Raw genomic sequence first — 13,928 nt, 5'->3', positions numbered from 1 at the left:
GCTTGCATCTGACTCGTTCAAGAAGGCAGAACTGCAAGCAGTGAGGCCACAGAGGTGGTGGGACAGGGGCTCACGGGGTGGCGCTGAGGGACATGCTGAAAACTGGGTTTTATCCAGTGAGGTGAGAAGATGTTTGAGGGACTTCGGCTGACTTTTAAAAGACAGTTTAAAAGAATTATACCTAATGGCTTTATACTATTTTTAATCGTTCCTCTGAAAGCCTTCAATGAACCTCCTTGTACAAACATGTTTGTGCACAGCACTAGAAGAGAATGCAGGATCGACTGACTCTGTTCCTAAAATGGGATTAAAATTAAGGCGATGTCATGGTTACAATCCCCAACAGAGTTGAAAGAATAAGCTCTCTCCAGTACTTTTGCCTGGAAAATCCCATGGACAGAGGAGCCTGGAAGGCTGCAGTCCATGGGGCTGCTGAGGGTTGGACAGGACTGACAGACTTCACTTTCACTTTTCACTTTCACGCTTTGGAGAAGGAAATGCCCACTCCAGTGCTCTTGCCTGGAGAATCCCAGGGACGGTGGAGCCTGGTGGGCTGCCATCTATGGCATCGCACAGAGTTGGACACGACTGAAGTGACTTAGCAGCAGCAAGCATGAGTACAGATTAAGACTAACAGAAAAATAAAGAGTTTTGAGGGATATTCAGCTGAGGAAGCCAAGTTAAATAAATTACAGGAAGAAACAGAAAGGTGTAGCAAATAAAGTCAAAGAGGAGGACTTTGTAGCTAATAGCTATCCAGGGCGTTTAAAATCAGAGACAGAACAAAATATGGAAGAAAGCCAGAAGCAATAAGGAGGGACCCTACAGCTCATCATTATAGACTTTTCAAGATGAAAAGCTCATTTAACAACTTTCTACTACCCCAAAGAGAGAAACCTCCTGCCTCCTCTTGTTAAGATTGCAGCAATCAAACAGTTCATTAAATCTGAAATCACCTGAATAATCACTGGGCACATCTATTCACTGGAAAGTTCTTACCAGTAACTGAGAAAGGGGTTATGGTGCTGTTACAGACTGAATTTTTGTATTCCTCCCAAACTCATTATGCTGAATTCCTAAACCCCAGTGTAATCATTTGGAGTAAGGAAGTAATTCAAGTTAAATAAGGTCATAAGGGTGGGGTCCTGATCTAAAAATTAGTGTCCTTATTAAGAGACACCAGAGAGCTTGCTGTTTCCCCTGCCATGTGAGGATGCAGAGAGGAGGTCAGCTACTCAAGAAGACTCCTCACCAGAAACCAAACTGGCTCACACCTTAAGCTTGGACTTTCTATAGATTTAGAACTGTGAGAAATAAGTTTCTGTTGTTTAAGTCACCCAGTCTGTGGGATTTTGTTACGGCAGCCAGAGTGACCAATACAAGGGGAAAATGATGATTCTCCAGAAGGAGGGACAAAAATAAAGTTAAGCAGGAGTAAAACATATTTATAGGCAAGATAAAATAAAAACACAACTTCACTCATCTTTTATTAGTTCTACTTTGGAAATTAAGAAAAAGTAAACATAGATGTGGAAAATTTTTCAATTTATTTATAATAAGATAAAAGGGGTTAACTAGTGTAGGTTATATTCCTTAAAAGTGCAGCAAATAACCCTTTAAAAACAGCAAAGAATAGGGTCTAAGATGGCTTATAAATCACCTATGTTTAGGTAACTATAAAGAGCAAGGTACTTTACCTATCTAAGCTTAAGTTTTCTCATCAGAAGTTGGGGCTAACAGTTTAGTACCTACCTTCTAAGTCTGTTTTGAGGATTAAATAATATATGTAAAACAACTGACATGGTACTTGGCAACACAGTAAATGTACAGCAATTGTCTACTATTAGGATTAAAAAAAATGATACAAAGTTATATATTATGGATATAGCACAACTACAACCATGAAAATAAACAATGTATAAAGGACTAGAAGTTGCACTAGGATGACTGTATCATTTCATCTCTACTTTTATGAATTTTCCTGTTTTTCTTTAATGAGCCTACTGCTGTAGTTTTGAGGGTTTTTTTTTTTTTAGTGAATTCTAAAATAAAACAGAATATACACACACACACACAGACACACATATATAAAAGTACTTAAGAGTAAGGGTAAAACGTAGTAAATATTCAGAAGGTATCACCGTCAATAACAGAATAGTAGTACTTGTATCTGGAGCTGAAAAAAATGAAAGTGGCTAAAAACAATCAATGCCCATTAGTCAATCCTAAACTGGAGAAGAAACACTTCGGTACGGAACTTTTTAAAGGGTGATCCACCAACCACTTGGATTAGAATCGCCTGCAGACTCCTGGGCTCCCCTGCTATTATACCCGACTCTCTGGGATTGAAACCCCAGAATCCACATTCTGAATGAGTTCACCAAGAGATCTTTATGTATGCTAGGGTTTGAGAATGACCAATATGGCAGAGAGTGCTATCTTTGTAACCACACACATCTGGGTTCAAATCTTAACTCCACCAGCTACTAGTTTTGTGATAATGGGGAAAAGTTACCTAACTTCACTGTATCTCAACTATTTTACCTGAAACACAGAGAAAATATAACTAATTATTTGGAAGGCTTATTGTGAAAAATAAATACGATAACATGTGTATTCTGTATTAGTGCTCAGAACCACATGAGTACTCAATACCTAGCACCTGTCATAAAATGTAGTCAAGGAGTAACAGTTGCAATGATAGAATCTTAAACATCTAAAAAGCACCTGAGCAATGTTTTAATGCAAGGCTCTCAAACTGGTTAAGGGGCAAAGAAACTGAAAGTCACTGTTCTTTGTAGAATGCTATTGTACACTGCTGCTGCTGCTGCTGCTGCTAAGACGCTTCAGTCGTGTCCAACTCTGTGGACTGCAACCCACCAGGCTCCCCCGTCCCTGGGATTTTCCAGGCAAGAGTACTGGAGTGGGTTGCCATTGCCTTCTCCGCTATTATACACTAATATATTTAAACACACAATACAAACTAGGAAATCTATTGTGTGAGTAAAACAGATAAATGACATCCACTTGCACTCCTGTCAGTTAAAAAAAATATGCAGTGGAACTAAGCATAATTGGCTCTTTTGAGCATTTCAGTAAATAGAAACTTTCACTAATTGTTCATTTGCTGGCACCAGGTAATAGCAATCTGGAAATAAAAATGTCAGAATAAAACCTATAATTGAGAACATTTTATCTTTTTTTCCTGTTAACTAAAAAGCCCACTTTTCAATTTTAGCAGCAGTGTAGCTTGATAAACAGCAGTGTTCTGTGACAGCTTTTTGAGAACTACCGTTTCAGTCTAATTTCCTCACTTTACATAACAAAATCTGAGGTCTAGAATGGTTATACGCTTTTCCAAAGCTACAGACAGTGGCAAAGACAGACTTACAGCCCAGATATTTCAGTCTCCATCCCCATGTTCCTTCCACAAGGTGTATCTCTACTACTTTGAGCTCATTCACAAAAGAATATGTCTACCTAAATTTCATTTACTGAAATGGGTCACAGAATCACACAATTCACAATTTAAGTTACAAACGGTATTTAAAAAAACAAACCCTTGCCCATTCCTGTCTCTCAGCCCCTCAGTCCTCCTCCTGGACAGGACCAATGCGGATCAGTTCTGTGTCAGTTTGTTTCTTAAAGGGTCTCCACTTACCTTCGTTCGGCAGGTACGGGCAAGGACCAGACTTCTCCCTCAGACGCTGGAAGCTCGTGTTGTGCGGCTTTTAATGGAGTGCTGTCTAGTTTAAAGCTCTCTAGTGTTTTCATGATATCCTTAACGTGTTTCGCTTCCACATTTATTTCCTGCCAAACCTAATTTCAAAGGAGAATATGGTTCTTTAAATTTCTATAACTAATAAATCACTGCCAAATTAAGTTGGGCCATTTATTAAGAATGCTAGAAGCCTCCATTTTGACATCAGGTATCCAGGAAACCATACCAAAATGTTTTGTTGAAATTTTAATAATGGCTCATAAATTCTTTATTTTTAATTACAAAATTAATTCTGATACAATGAATGAAGTGTTCTGGCTAATTAGGCCATTGTCACTGACTTGTGACGATGTGCATTGTAAGTCAAAGTGCACAACAAATTTAAAAGTTAGCTGTACCTTTAAAGTCTGGCAAAAATATTACTTCTGCAAGTTGTGCTTTGATGGTTCTTATGCTACTTAACTGACTTTAAAAACGCTCATCAGAATTGACTAATTTCACAATTCACTAATGGAATGCATCCCACAGGTTGAAAAATAAAGCTTCAGAAGACAAATGGCTCAATTTACATACAACCTATATATATATTCTTAAAAGCTGCCTTGACAACTTTAAAATGATATATATTTCATACATATATACACACATATATATACATATATACACATATGAAAGAAATGAAGCTAGCAATGTTTGGTTTTAAAACTAAATGATTTAAATATCCTTTCTCTCTCTCTGCTTTTTTTTAAAACCACATTTAATCTTGGCATTTCCCCAGCGGCCCAGTGGTTAAGACTCCCCCTCCCAATGCAGGGGGTGCAGGAATGCAGGTTCAGTCCCTGTTTGGGGAGTTAAGATCCTACACGCTTTGGGGCCAAAAAATCAAAACATAAAACGGAAGCAATGTTGTAACAAATTCAAGAAAGATTTTAAAAAACACACTCAATCTTTTATTTATATTTATTTTTGGCCATAGCACGTACCTTGCAGGTTCCCACAACAGGGATTAAACTTGTGTCCCCCACAGTGGAAATGTGGAATATTAACTACTGGACAGCTAGGGAATTTCCAATTTAAATATTCTCATAAAAAACTTTAGACTTCTTAAGTAAAAGTTGCTGGCCTAAGAACAAAAGGTCTTAAAAGTCTTTCACTGGCAAATTTAAGACACTTTACAAAATACTTTCCCCTTCTAATGTAAAATATGAAGAGGCAGATTTAAGGAAAGAGGTTAAGTTCAAAGAGGTAGACTATTTTTCTGTTAAAGAAATTAAGGACAAATATGGAATATTATTAAAAAGGCAGTTTAGCAGAACTTGAAGGTAATATTCTATCTAGAAGATCAGCTCAAAAAGACTATTAATTTCTATAACATTTCTCTCCTGGGACATTGTTGAACCTTATTATAAATGACACATCCAACTGGACGTTTAAGTTCTATAGTTTCTACCTATAAATTTCTTCCTTCATGGCTCAGTGATAAAGAATCCGCCTGCAATGTAGGAGCCGCAGGAGACTTGGGTTCCATCCCTAGGTCGGGAAGATCCCCTGGGGGAGGGCATGGCAACCCACTTCAGTATTCCTGCCTGGAGAATTCCATGGACAGAGAAGCCTGGTGAGCTATAGTCCATGGGGTCGCAGAGAGTCAGACATAACTGAAGCAACTTAGCAAGCACATAAATTTCTACTGCTCCTCAGTGGCTAAAATTCCTCACATGGGATTCAAGTATGGTCTGATTTACAATGTTCTATAGGGAATATGGTACATGTGAGATTCAGGTGTCATTTGCAGTTTCAACAATGGCTTAATAAAGTCAATTCTAATTTTACCAGGTCAAAATGTGATCTAGAAAAAAATTTCAAAACCATTCCTATTAGATTCCAAAAATTAGAATAATTGAGTAGAACCTATCATACTGATGATGGTGAATATGACACACTGTTTTAAGTAACATTATATACAAATCCATATAATAAATTATACAGTCTTTATGCATAGCTGCAAAGCACCATCTATTTAAATCTGAGTATTTTAAACCACTGAAACAAACAGCAGTCATGAATCTTACCTGTTGCCATTTCTGCTGGAGGTATGTATCTTTGACTGAGTACAGATACTTGTTCATTTGGTCAAGAACTCCCTGATAATAGACCATTGCAGAGTCGTAATTTCCCAGCAATGCATATTCACGGGCCAACTTCACATTCTCACTAATCATAAGAAGACTCATGCTCAACTACAAGCTAAAAAAGAAAGAAACATTTCATATTAAGTCTTTCAAAATAAGTACTACAAAGTTTTTTAAAAGCATGCTTTCCAAGGATCCCTGAAGAAGCTTGCTTTCACACACACTATATTTTCTATCTCTGTACATTTGCTTATGATAATCTCCACTCCTTCAGAGAAATTTCTTAGTTCCCACAGTCAAACCCTACCTATGTGTCAAAGTCCCACTCAGATCAGTACCAATTTTCCCAGTATGTCTACCTTCCAAACTTGTCAGTTCAGAATACCCCTCCCCCTTCTAAAGTCCCCCGGTACGTGACTGGGGACCTTCATCTCAAGGCACTTGTCCACCTTGAATCTCTGAGAGCAGGAAAAGATCTGAGTTGGTAACTTCAGTGCATGAAATACAAGTCTTATGGAGTATCTGCAGAACAAATGTAGAATGTTAGATGCTGTTTTTGGAAAGCAGTGTGAAACAGAGAAAACACATTTTGATGTTAGAAGACTCTTGGTAGAACTGTAATCCTGCCACCTTTGTCAAGCCCTCTATCTTTTCTGAGCCTTAGTTTTTAAATCTGTAAATTGGGATTGTTACTACTTCTTTTTTGTTTTTAACCACACCACACAACTTGTGGGATCTCAGTTCCTCCAACAGGGATTGAATCTAGGCTCTCAGTGGTGAAAATGTGGAGTCCTAACCTCTGGACTGCCAGGGACTTCCTGAGTAACCATACTTCCAAGAGTTGCACTATGAGGAATAAATGACTATTTAAAGTAGCCAGCACACTACTTGGCAAAGAGTAGGTCTTCAGTAAATGCTAACTGCACCTTCCCTGAAACTTTCCAGATGCAAAAACCAAGCATAGTCTTTGTACTTAGTAGCGTGTGGATATATGGATACGGGGTTTTCATAGGTGGGTTTTTACTTACCCTCCAGACAGCAGATAACTTCAATGACATAAAAATTGGTCCAGAAAATAAGGGAAAACTGGTCAACTTTTTATGAGGTAGAAAGTGAAAGTGTTAGTCGCTCAGTTGTGACCGACTCTTTGTGACCCCATGGACTGTAGCCCGCCAGGCTCCTCTGTTCATGGAATTCTCCAGGCAAGAATACTGGAGTGGGTTGCCATTTACTTCTCCAGAGGATCTTCTTGACCTAGGGATCGAACCCACATCTCCTGTGTCTCCTGCATTGCAGGTGGATTCTTTACCAGCTGAGCCACCAGGAAGCCACCACCTCAATTTTGAAAACTAATTAAGAACAATACAGAGCCTATTTCACTTAAGACCATGATGTGGTAATTTTAAATAAAACATTAGCTAATTAACAATGTATCAACAAGGACACGCATGCACGTGCACAACACACACACATATACTCCACGATCAAGAAGGTTTATCCCAGGAATGCGAGGATAACCTAAGATCAGAAAATCTACCTTATAATTCCTCACACTAACGGACAAAAGAACTACATACAAAAAAGAGTAGCACATAAACGGCAATTTATGAAGGGGAAACCCAAATGGTTAACACGTACAGATACCAGTAATAGAAGAATGCAAATAAAGTGTGAGAGACCTCTTTTACATTTACTAGATTAAAAAAAAAAATTAGTACTGGCAAGAATTTGGGGAAAAAGACATCCCCTCATATACAATTTGTGGGCATAAACTCCTACAATCATTTTGGAGAGCGATCAGGTAGTACTTAAGAAAAATTATGTACGCAGCTATCCTATGATGCTGCCACCCTACTTTTCAATAAATATTCCAGGCGAAGTTTCACAGAGACCCACCAACGAACTTGTTTTCGGATGTTAATGACAAAACTGTTTGAGATATCCAGTAGTTGGAGGTAATCTATTTCCTGCTAGGGAAAAGATAAGGAAGTATGTTGCATGCACTAACAAATACTATGTAGCAGACAGAAGCAATGAAGAAAATGTACAAATAGTAACATGGATATATTATCAAAATACAGGGTTAAGGGAATTTCCTGGCACTCCAGTGGTTAGGACTTGACACTTACTGCCAAGGGCCTGGGGAGTCAGTTCCTAGTCAGGGAACTAGGATCCCACAAGCTGCTCGGCCGAAAAACAAACAAAAAATACAGGTTTGGGAGAAAAAAAATAAAACAAAACAACTTAGACACAGAACAAGGTCTAAATCCCCAATACCATTTTATAGACTTAAAAATATGTTATGTTTATATGTGGTATATAAAACACTTTTTCAAAGGACACATACACATCCAAGAAAATAAATATATTACAGTGTCTACGGAGGGTAAGATAGGGAAATATGAGTGGATAAAGAGGATGAAGGGTAGGGTTAGGGTTAAATAACTACAACAAAAGAAGTGCCTTATGCCTCTCAATAATCACAGACAGCCTGTAAGACGGCTCTCAATGACCTCTGCCTCCAGGTGTCCATACCCCTGTGTAATCATCTCCCCCTGAACCTGAGCCTGTAACAAACAGAATACACAAAAATAACGAAGTGTCATTTCTGAGATTACACTGTGACATCTGCCTTGCTCACCATCTTCTGCTCTCTGGCTGGACCACTCCAAAGGAAGCTACCCTGCTTCGAGTTGACCATGCATAGCCTCATGAGGCAAAGATCTGACGGAAGCCCAAGGGCAACAGAGGAACTGAGGCCCTCAGTCCAATGGTCCAGAGACACTGAATCCTGCCAACGATGCCGTGAGGGAGTGGGGAAGTGGATCTTCCCTAAACCGACCCTTGAGATAACTGCAGCCTTGACTGGTACCTTGACTACAGCCTGTGAAAGACTCTGAATCAGAAGCACCCAACTAAGTTATGCCCAGAGCCTAACCAAAGAAACTGTGAGATAATAAATGCTTACTGCTTTAAGCCATTTAGTTTTTGGGTAATTTGTTATGAAGCAATACAGCTATGAACTGACTCTATAAGTAATTCAAGACTGATCATCTGCGGTCCAGAAGAAAAGGAAAAAAAAAACAACAAACAAATCCCATGACTTTCTGGAGTCATGACACAGATAATTTCCACCTGAATAAAAGCTCTGGGTCAGGGACATGGCTCTCTGTTATTTTATGGATATATCCCCAGCACCACGCGGCCTCGCACACAGCAGCCACTCGGGAAATCTCTGAATGAATGAGTGCTGCCAGGTTCTGTCTCACTACTGAGATGTCTTACCTTTGTCCAGTTTCTTAGCCTCAGCTCTCTCACATTCCCTGATCCTCAACCCATCCCTACCGCAGCTGTGGCACTGCTTGGCTCTGAAGCTACATATGCCCTAGAGCGACACCCAGTCTGGGCAACAATGTAAGAAGAGCACAGCTGGGGCCTGTTAGAAGCTGTCAGAAGACGTCCTGCTGGCAGAACATCCTTGATCTGGATAAGCACAGACAGCAAACAGACTCTGGCTCTTTCATCCTCCCCACCCCACTCCACCCCCACTTAAAAAAAAAAATCTAAATTATTGCCCTTTTGTTTTTCTGAGGGCCAGGGTTCACTGTCCCAATACTCACAGAGGTCACTCCAGGCCTTCTTTGAAGGTTCTGTGTTATGGATACTTCTTTCTACTCAGATAAAATTCCTAAGGAGTTAATGAATGGGCATTTCCTAACAAACAAATGTAAAGTCAACCCAAGGCCACATTAAAAATGACCTAAAAATTCTTGGTTATCAAAGAAATGATGGGTTTACTGAAAATGTATTAAAATACCACTCAAAATCTAAATGTCAGACAAAAAATAAATTTTCCAATTCTTTTAGCATCTCTAAGACACTCTTCTCAAATGAATGTCAACATTGTAAGTTTACAGGAATCTTCAATTTCCAAATATATACCCTTAGCCAGTGCCTGCATTCTCAGTCATGTCCGACCCCACACTGGCAGGCCGATTCTTTACCACTGAGCCACCTGGGAAGCCCTGGTGGCTCAGTGGTAAAGAATCCTATCCACCTGTCAATGCAGGAGATGCAAGTTCGATCCCTGGGTCAAAAAGATCCCCTGGAGGAGGAAATGGCAACCCACGCCAGCATTCTTGCCTGGGAAATCCCATGGACAGAGGAGCCTGGCGGGCTACAGTCCATGGGGTCACAAAGAGTCGAATATGACTTAGCCAATAAACAACAATATATCCTTATCACTGCCAAAATTACACTTCAGGAAGACAGAATTTGGGTCTACCTGACACAGTATCTGGCAATACTTGAAGAAATGAATATATATGAAGAAAAGCCTTCAGACCAAATTTTAACCACAATGAACTGAAAACGCTACCTATTGATGCAATTAATAGAAAATGAAATCGTAAAATTATAAAAATGAGACTGTCCAAAAACACACTGCTGGTTTTTAAAGAGCGATTATTAAAAAGAAAAATAACCATAAGTATAGGTTATGCGTACTTTACCTGGATAAAAAATGTAAGTTTTTCCTTTATATGATCCTGTAAGAACCACCCTTTTCCTTAAATGTCCTGAGTATTTATTTTAGTTTATGACGAAATTCATTCATTTAACCTAAGTAAGATGCAACATGAAATTTTAATTCAAGTAACAGAGCCTCCTGATGAGGGTGAAAGAGGAGAGTGAAAAAGCTGGCTTTAATTCAACATTCAGAAAACTAAGATCATGGCATCTGGTCCCATTCACTTCACGGCAAATAGATGGGAAAAGTAGAAACAGTGACAGATTTTTTCTTGGGCTCCAATATCACTGCAAACTGTGACTGAAGCCACGAAATTAAAAGGCACTTGCTCCTTAGAAGAAAAGCCATGACAAACCTAGACAGCATATTAAAAAGCAAAGTCATTAGTTTGCCGTAGTCTGCATAGTCAAAGCTATGATTTTTCCAGTCTTTCTGTATGAATGTGAGTTTTGGATCATAAAGAAGGCTAAGTTCTGAAGAATTGAGGCTTTTGAACTGTGGTGTTGGAGAAGACTCTTGAGAGTCTCTAGGACAGCACAGAGATCAAACCAGTTAATCCTAAAGGAAATCAATTGGAAGGAGAGATGCTGAAGCTGAAACTCCAATACTCTGGCCACCTGATGTGAAAAACCGACTCACTGGAAAAGACCCTGATGCTGGGAAAGAGTGAAGGTGGGAGAAGGGGACGACAGAGGATGAGATGGCTGGATGGCATCACCGATGCAATGGACATGAGTTTGGGTAGGATCCCGGAGTTGGTGATGGACAGGAAAGCCTGGCATGCAGCAGTCCATGAGGTTGCAAAGAGTCAGACACGACTGAGAGACTGAACTGAACTCAACTGAGGAGAAGGGTAGACAGAGGATTAGATGATTGGATGGCATCATCGACTTAACAGACATGAGTCTGAGCAAACTCTGGGAGATAGTGAAGGAAAGGGAAGCCTGACATGCTGTAGTCCATGGAGTCACAAAGAGTCAGACACAACTTAGCAACTGAACAACAGAGTCAAGTTATTTCAAACACTAAAAACTCAGTATTACAACAAAATTTCTAGCAAACTTGATGCGATGCTGTGTAGTATTGCTGCTGCTAAGCTGCTTCAGTCGTGTTCAACTCTGTGCGACCCCATGGACAGCAGCCCACCGGGCTCCTCTGTCCACAGAATTCTCAGAATACTGGAGTGGGTTGCCATTTCCTTCTCTGTAGTATCTCTATAAAGAGACAAAGTATCTTTACTCCTCCAGGATTAGGGAAAGAAGCATTCAAAGAGACTGTAAAAGGTTACAGATCCAAATATCTGAGTTCCAAGATTTCTGTTCTCTGCCCAGAACAAATACCGGACCTTCCCAATTTCACACCTAAACAGGATACCATGCCCACTTAATTTTTAAAGGAATCTTAGACAGGGTTCCACTCTCACTACAGTTTTTACTGTAATGTGCAAAGGTCATTCATTCAAGAAATGTTACGGAACACATACTGAGGTACAAGGAATTGCACTGAATACAAAAATAAGACAGACCTTGAAATCCTTGAAGTTTAGTGGGATATCATTTTATTTATCCTCAGTGTTTTTTTCTTTGCTAAGTAGGAGGAAACAAGCGCAGAACATTATTAAGCACAGGCTAAAAAATCAGTATCAATGTTAAAAAATATTTACCTGCAAAACTAATGTCCTAAATTAAAAACAGATGAGGCTCAATTATGCATTTTCCCGCACACATGTCAGTAAGCTGAGTGTGTGTAACTTCAGCAGTGACAATACACTGTGAAGCAATTTTCAGAATGTTCATCTCTGGAATATGAAAGCAACCATAATGCTAATTTACAATCAGTCACTGATGATTACAAATAAGCACAATAAATAGTGACCAATGACCAATTATAGCATGGCATACCTTCATACCTTTATAATCATCATATGATAAATACTCAAGAAGCACAAGAAAGTTATCACTACAAAAAAAGCATCAAGAGAGACCTGGTCAAGGAAACATATATATGTATTTGGTAAACTTTCAGTTTACCTCGAACAAAACAAATCAGTGAATATAACAAAATGTAACTTAAAAGCCATATTCAAGCCATATCAATAAACACCACAGGCAGAACCTATTTAGCATGTTATCAATATTGACCATACTGATTTGACACACTATCTTTTAAACCAGTCAAGCAGCTAAAAAGCAAACAAGCCCAAACCATTGTTGTAAACCAAAATTTATCCTTAGTATTTGTCAGAACTGTGATACCAGTTTCAAAATAAGATGCAGAATCCATTGTAGACTATGGACCTAGCACTGAATCTTTAAAATGTAAAAGCAACTTGAATAATGCCATAAAGGACCTTTATATAGCTTTTCATAGTCTAAGAATGTTGGAAAGTTGACTGTCATTGAAAGAAAAATAAGTAAAGGAAAACATGAATTAAAAAAACACGTTGATTGGCACTACTTCTTTATTTTTTTTTTAAGGCATGAAACAAGTCACAAGTTAATACTTGTATTAATACAAGTGTTAATACAAAGAGTTTGCCACTGTTTCTTTGTGTAAGAACTCACTGATTACAAAAACCATCTCCTTTGGAAAAGAAAACAGGACTGCACACTGAGATATTTTGGCCTGTATGAACATCACAAGAATCTTTCTTGATACCTTGGCGTTCTAGCATTGTGACTATGTGGCAAAGATATTCTAAATATTAAGAATGTCCTCAGCAGTACCTAAGGCTCTGATTTCAAAGAGGAAGACATACATGAGTGCTTGCAAAAGAGAGAGGTGCAGCAGTGTGTTATCAGAAGTTAGTAACTGATATAAAAATGGCACTTGGTACTTAAAAGAGAAAATTATTTTTGAGTAAATGAGGGCTTGAGTCTATCCCCCACAAGGCATTAAGGATCCACGTCCATCTCTAACTTTATCACCACGTAATATACAATATGAAACAAAGTTTCGAGGGATACTTTTTTCTAAAAGGTACCAACTTGAAACAAACAAAAAGAGTCGTTAGCCTCCTGTAGGATGCCCAGCTCCAAAATAAGTACGAAACAACATCCTTAACAATATCACAGCTACCTAACAAAACGTAATCCCCAAAGTCAAGGCTTTTGCTTTTTCCCCCTCCACAGGGGAGAGGGTTTCGGGCGGGGAATGTGTCAAAAAAGCGAAGAAATAAAAACAGGTTCGTCGACCGGAGACGTCTCTAACGACACAGGCCTAGAATGGGATCGGCAGGGGCCCCCAAAAGTCTCCGGCCAGACAGGATTCCTCAGGTAGGAGGACCGCCACCCAAGCCACAGGTGTCAGCGACAACAGCGAGGACTTAGAACCTCGGCGCAGGCAACGGCAGGCTCACAAGCAGAATGCGCAGCGGGATCGCATCACAGGCTCCCGAGTCCCTCCAAGCCCTGATCACGGGGGTCCGGGATCCCCGCGACACTCCCCTGCGGCGCAGAGGCTCTCGGGAAACCGCCCACGGCCGGGCGGAGGGGGGGAGCCGAGCGGGGTTCCGGGCAGCGAAGAAGGAGGGCCCTCCCCTGTCCACCCC

General features: G+C 39.7%; 1 protein-coding gene across 4 annotated transcripts in view; it reads right to left on the bottom strand.

Annotated features, from left to right (window-relative positions):
• The window catches only part of KATNA1 (katanin p60 (ATPase containing) subunit A 1), a 34,436-nt gene extending 20,514 nt beyond the window's left edge, over positions 1-13,922 (bottom strand). Inside the window, exons 1-4 of one of the 4 annotated variants that reach the window (XM_010862545.1) lie at positions 6,879-6,995; positions 6,276-6,372; positions 5,791-5,965; positions 3,662-3,819 (exon numbers count right to left, since the gene is read on the bottom strand). In XM_010862545.1, the coding sequence (XP_010860847.1) occupies positions 3,662-3,819; positions 5,791-5,952 (320 nt within the window). In that variant the 5' untranslated portion in view covers positions 5,953-5,965; positions 6,276-6,372; positions 6,879-6,995. The other 3 variants (XM_010862543.1, XM_010862546.1, XM_010862544.1) reach the window with 3 other exon arrangements.
• Between the last annotated feature and the right edge of the window lie 6 nt (positions 13,923-13,928).

This window comes from Bison bison, unplaced genomic scaffold (genome assembly GCF_000754665.1).
Source record: "Bison bison bison isolate TAMUID 2011002044 unplaced genomic scaffold, Bison_UMD1.0 scf7180017864483, whole genome shotgun sequence".
NCBI classification, from domain to species: domain Eukaryota; kingdom Metazoa; phylum Chordata; class Mammalia; order Artiodactyla; family Bovidae; genus Bison; species Bison bison.
Note: the sequence above shows the minus strand (reverse complement) of the source record. Positions and strands in the feature narration are given on the sequence as shown.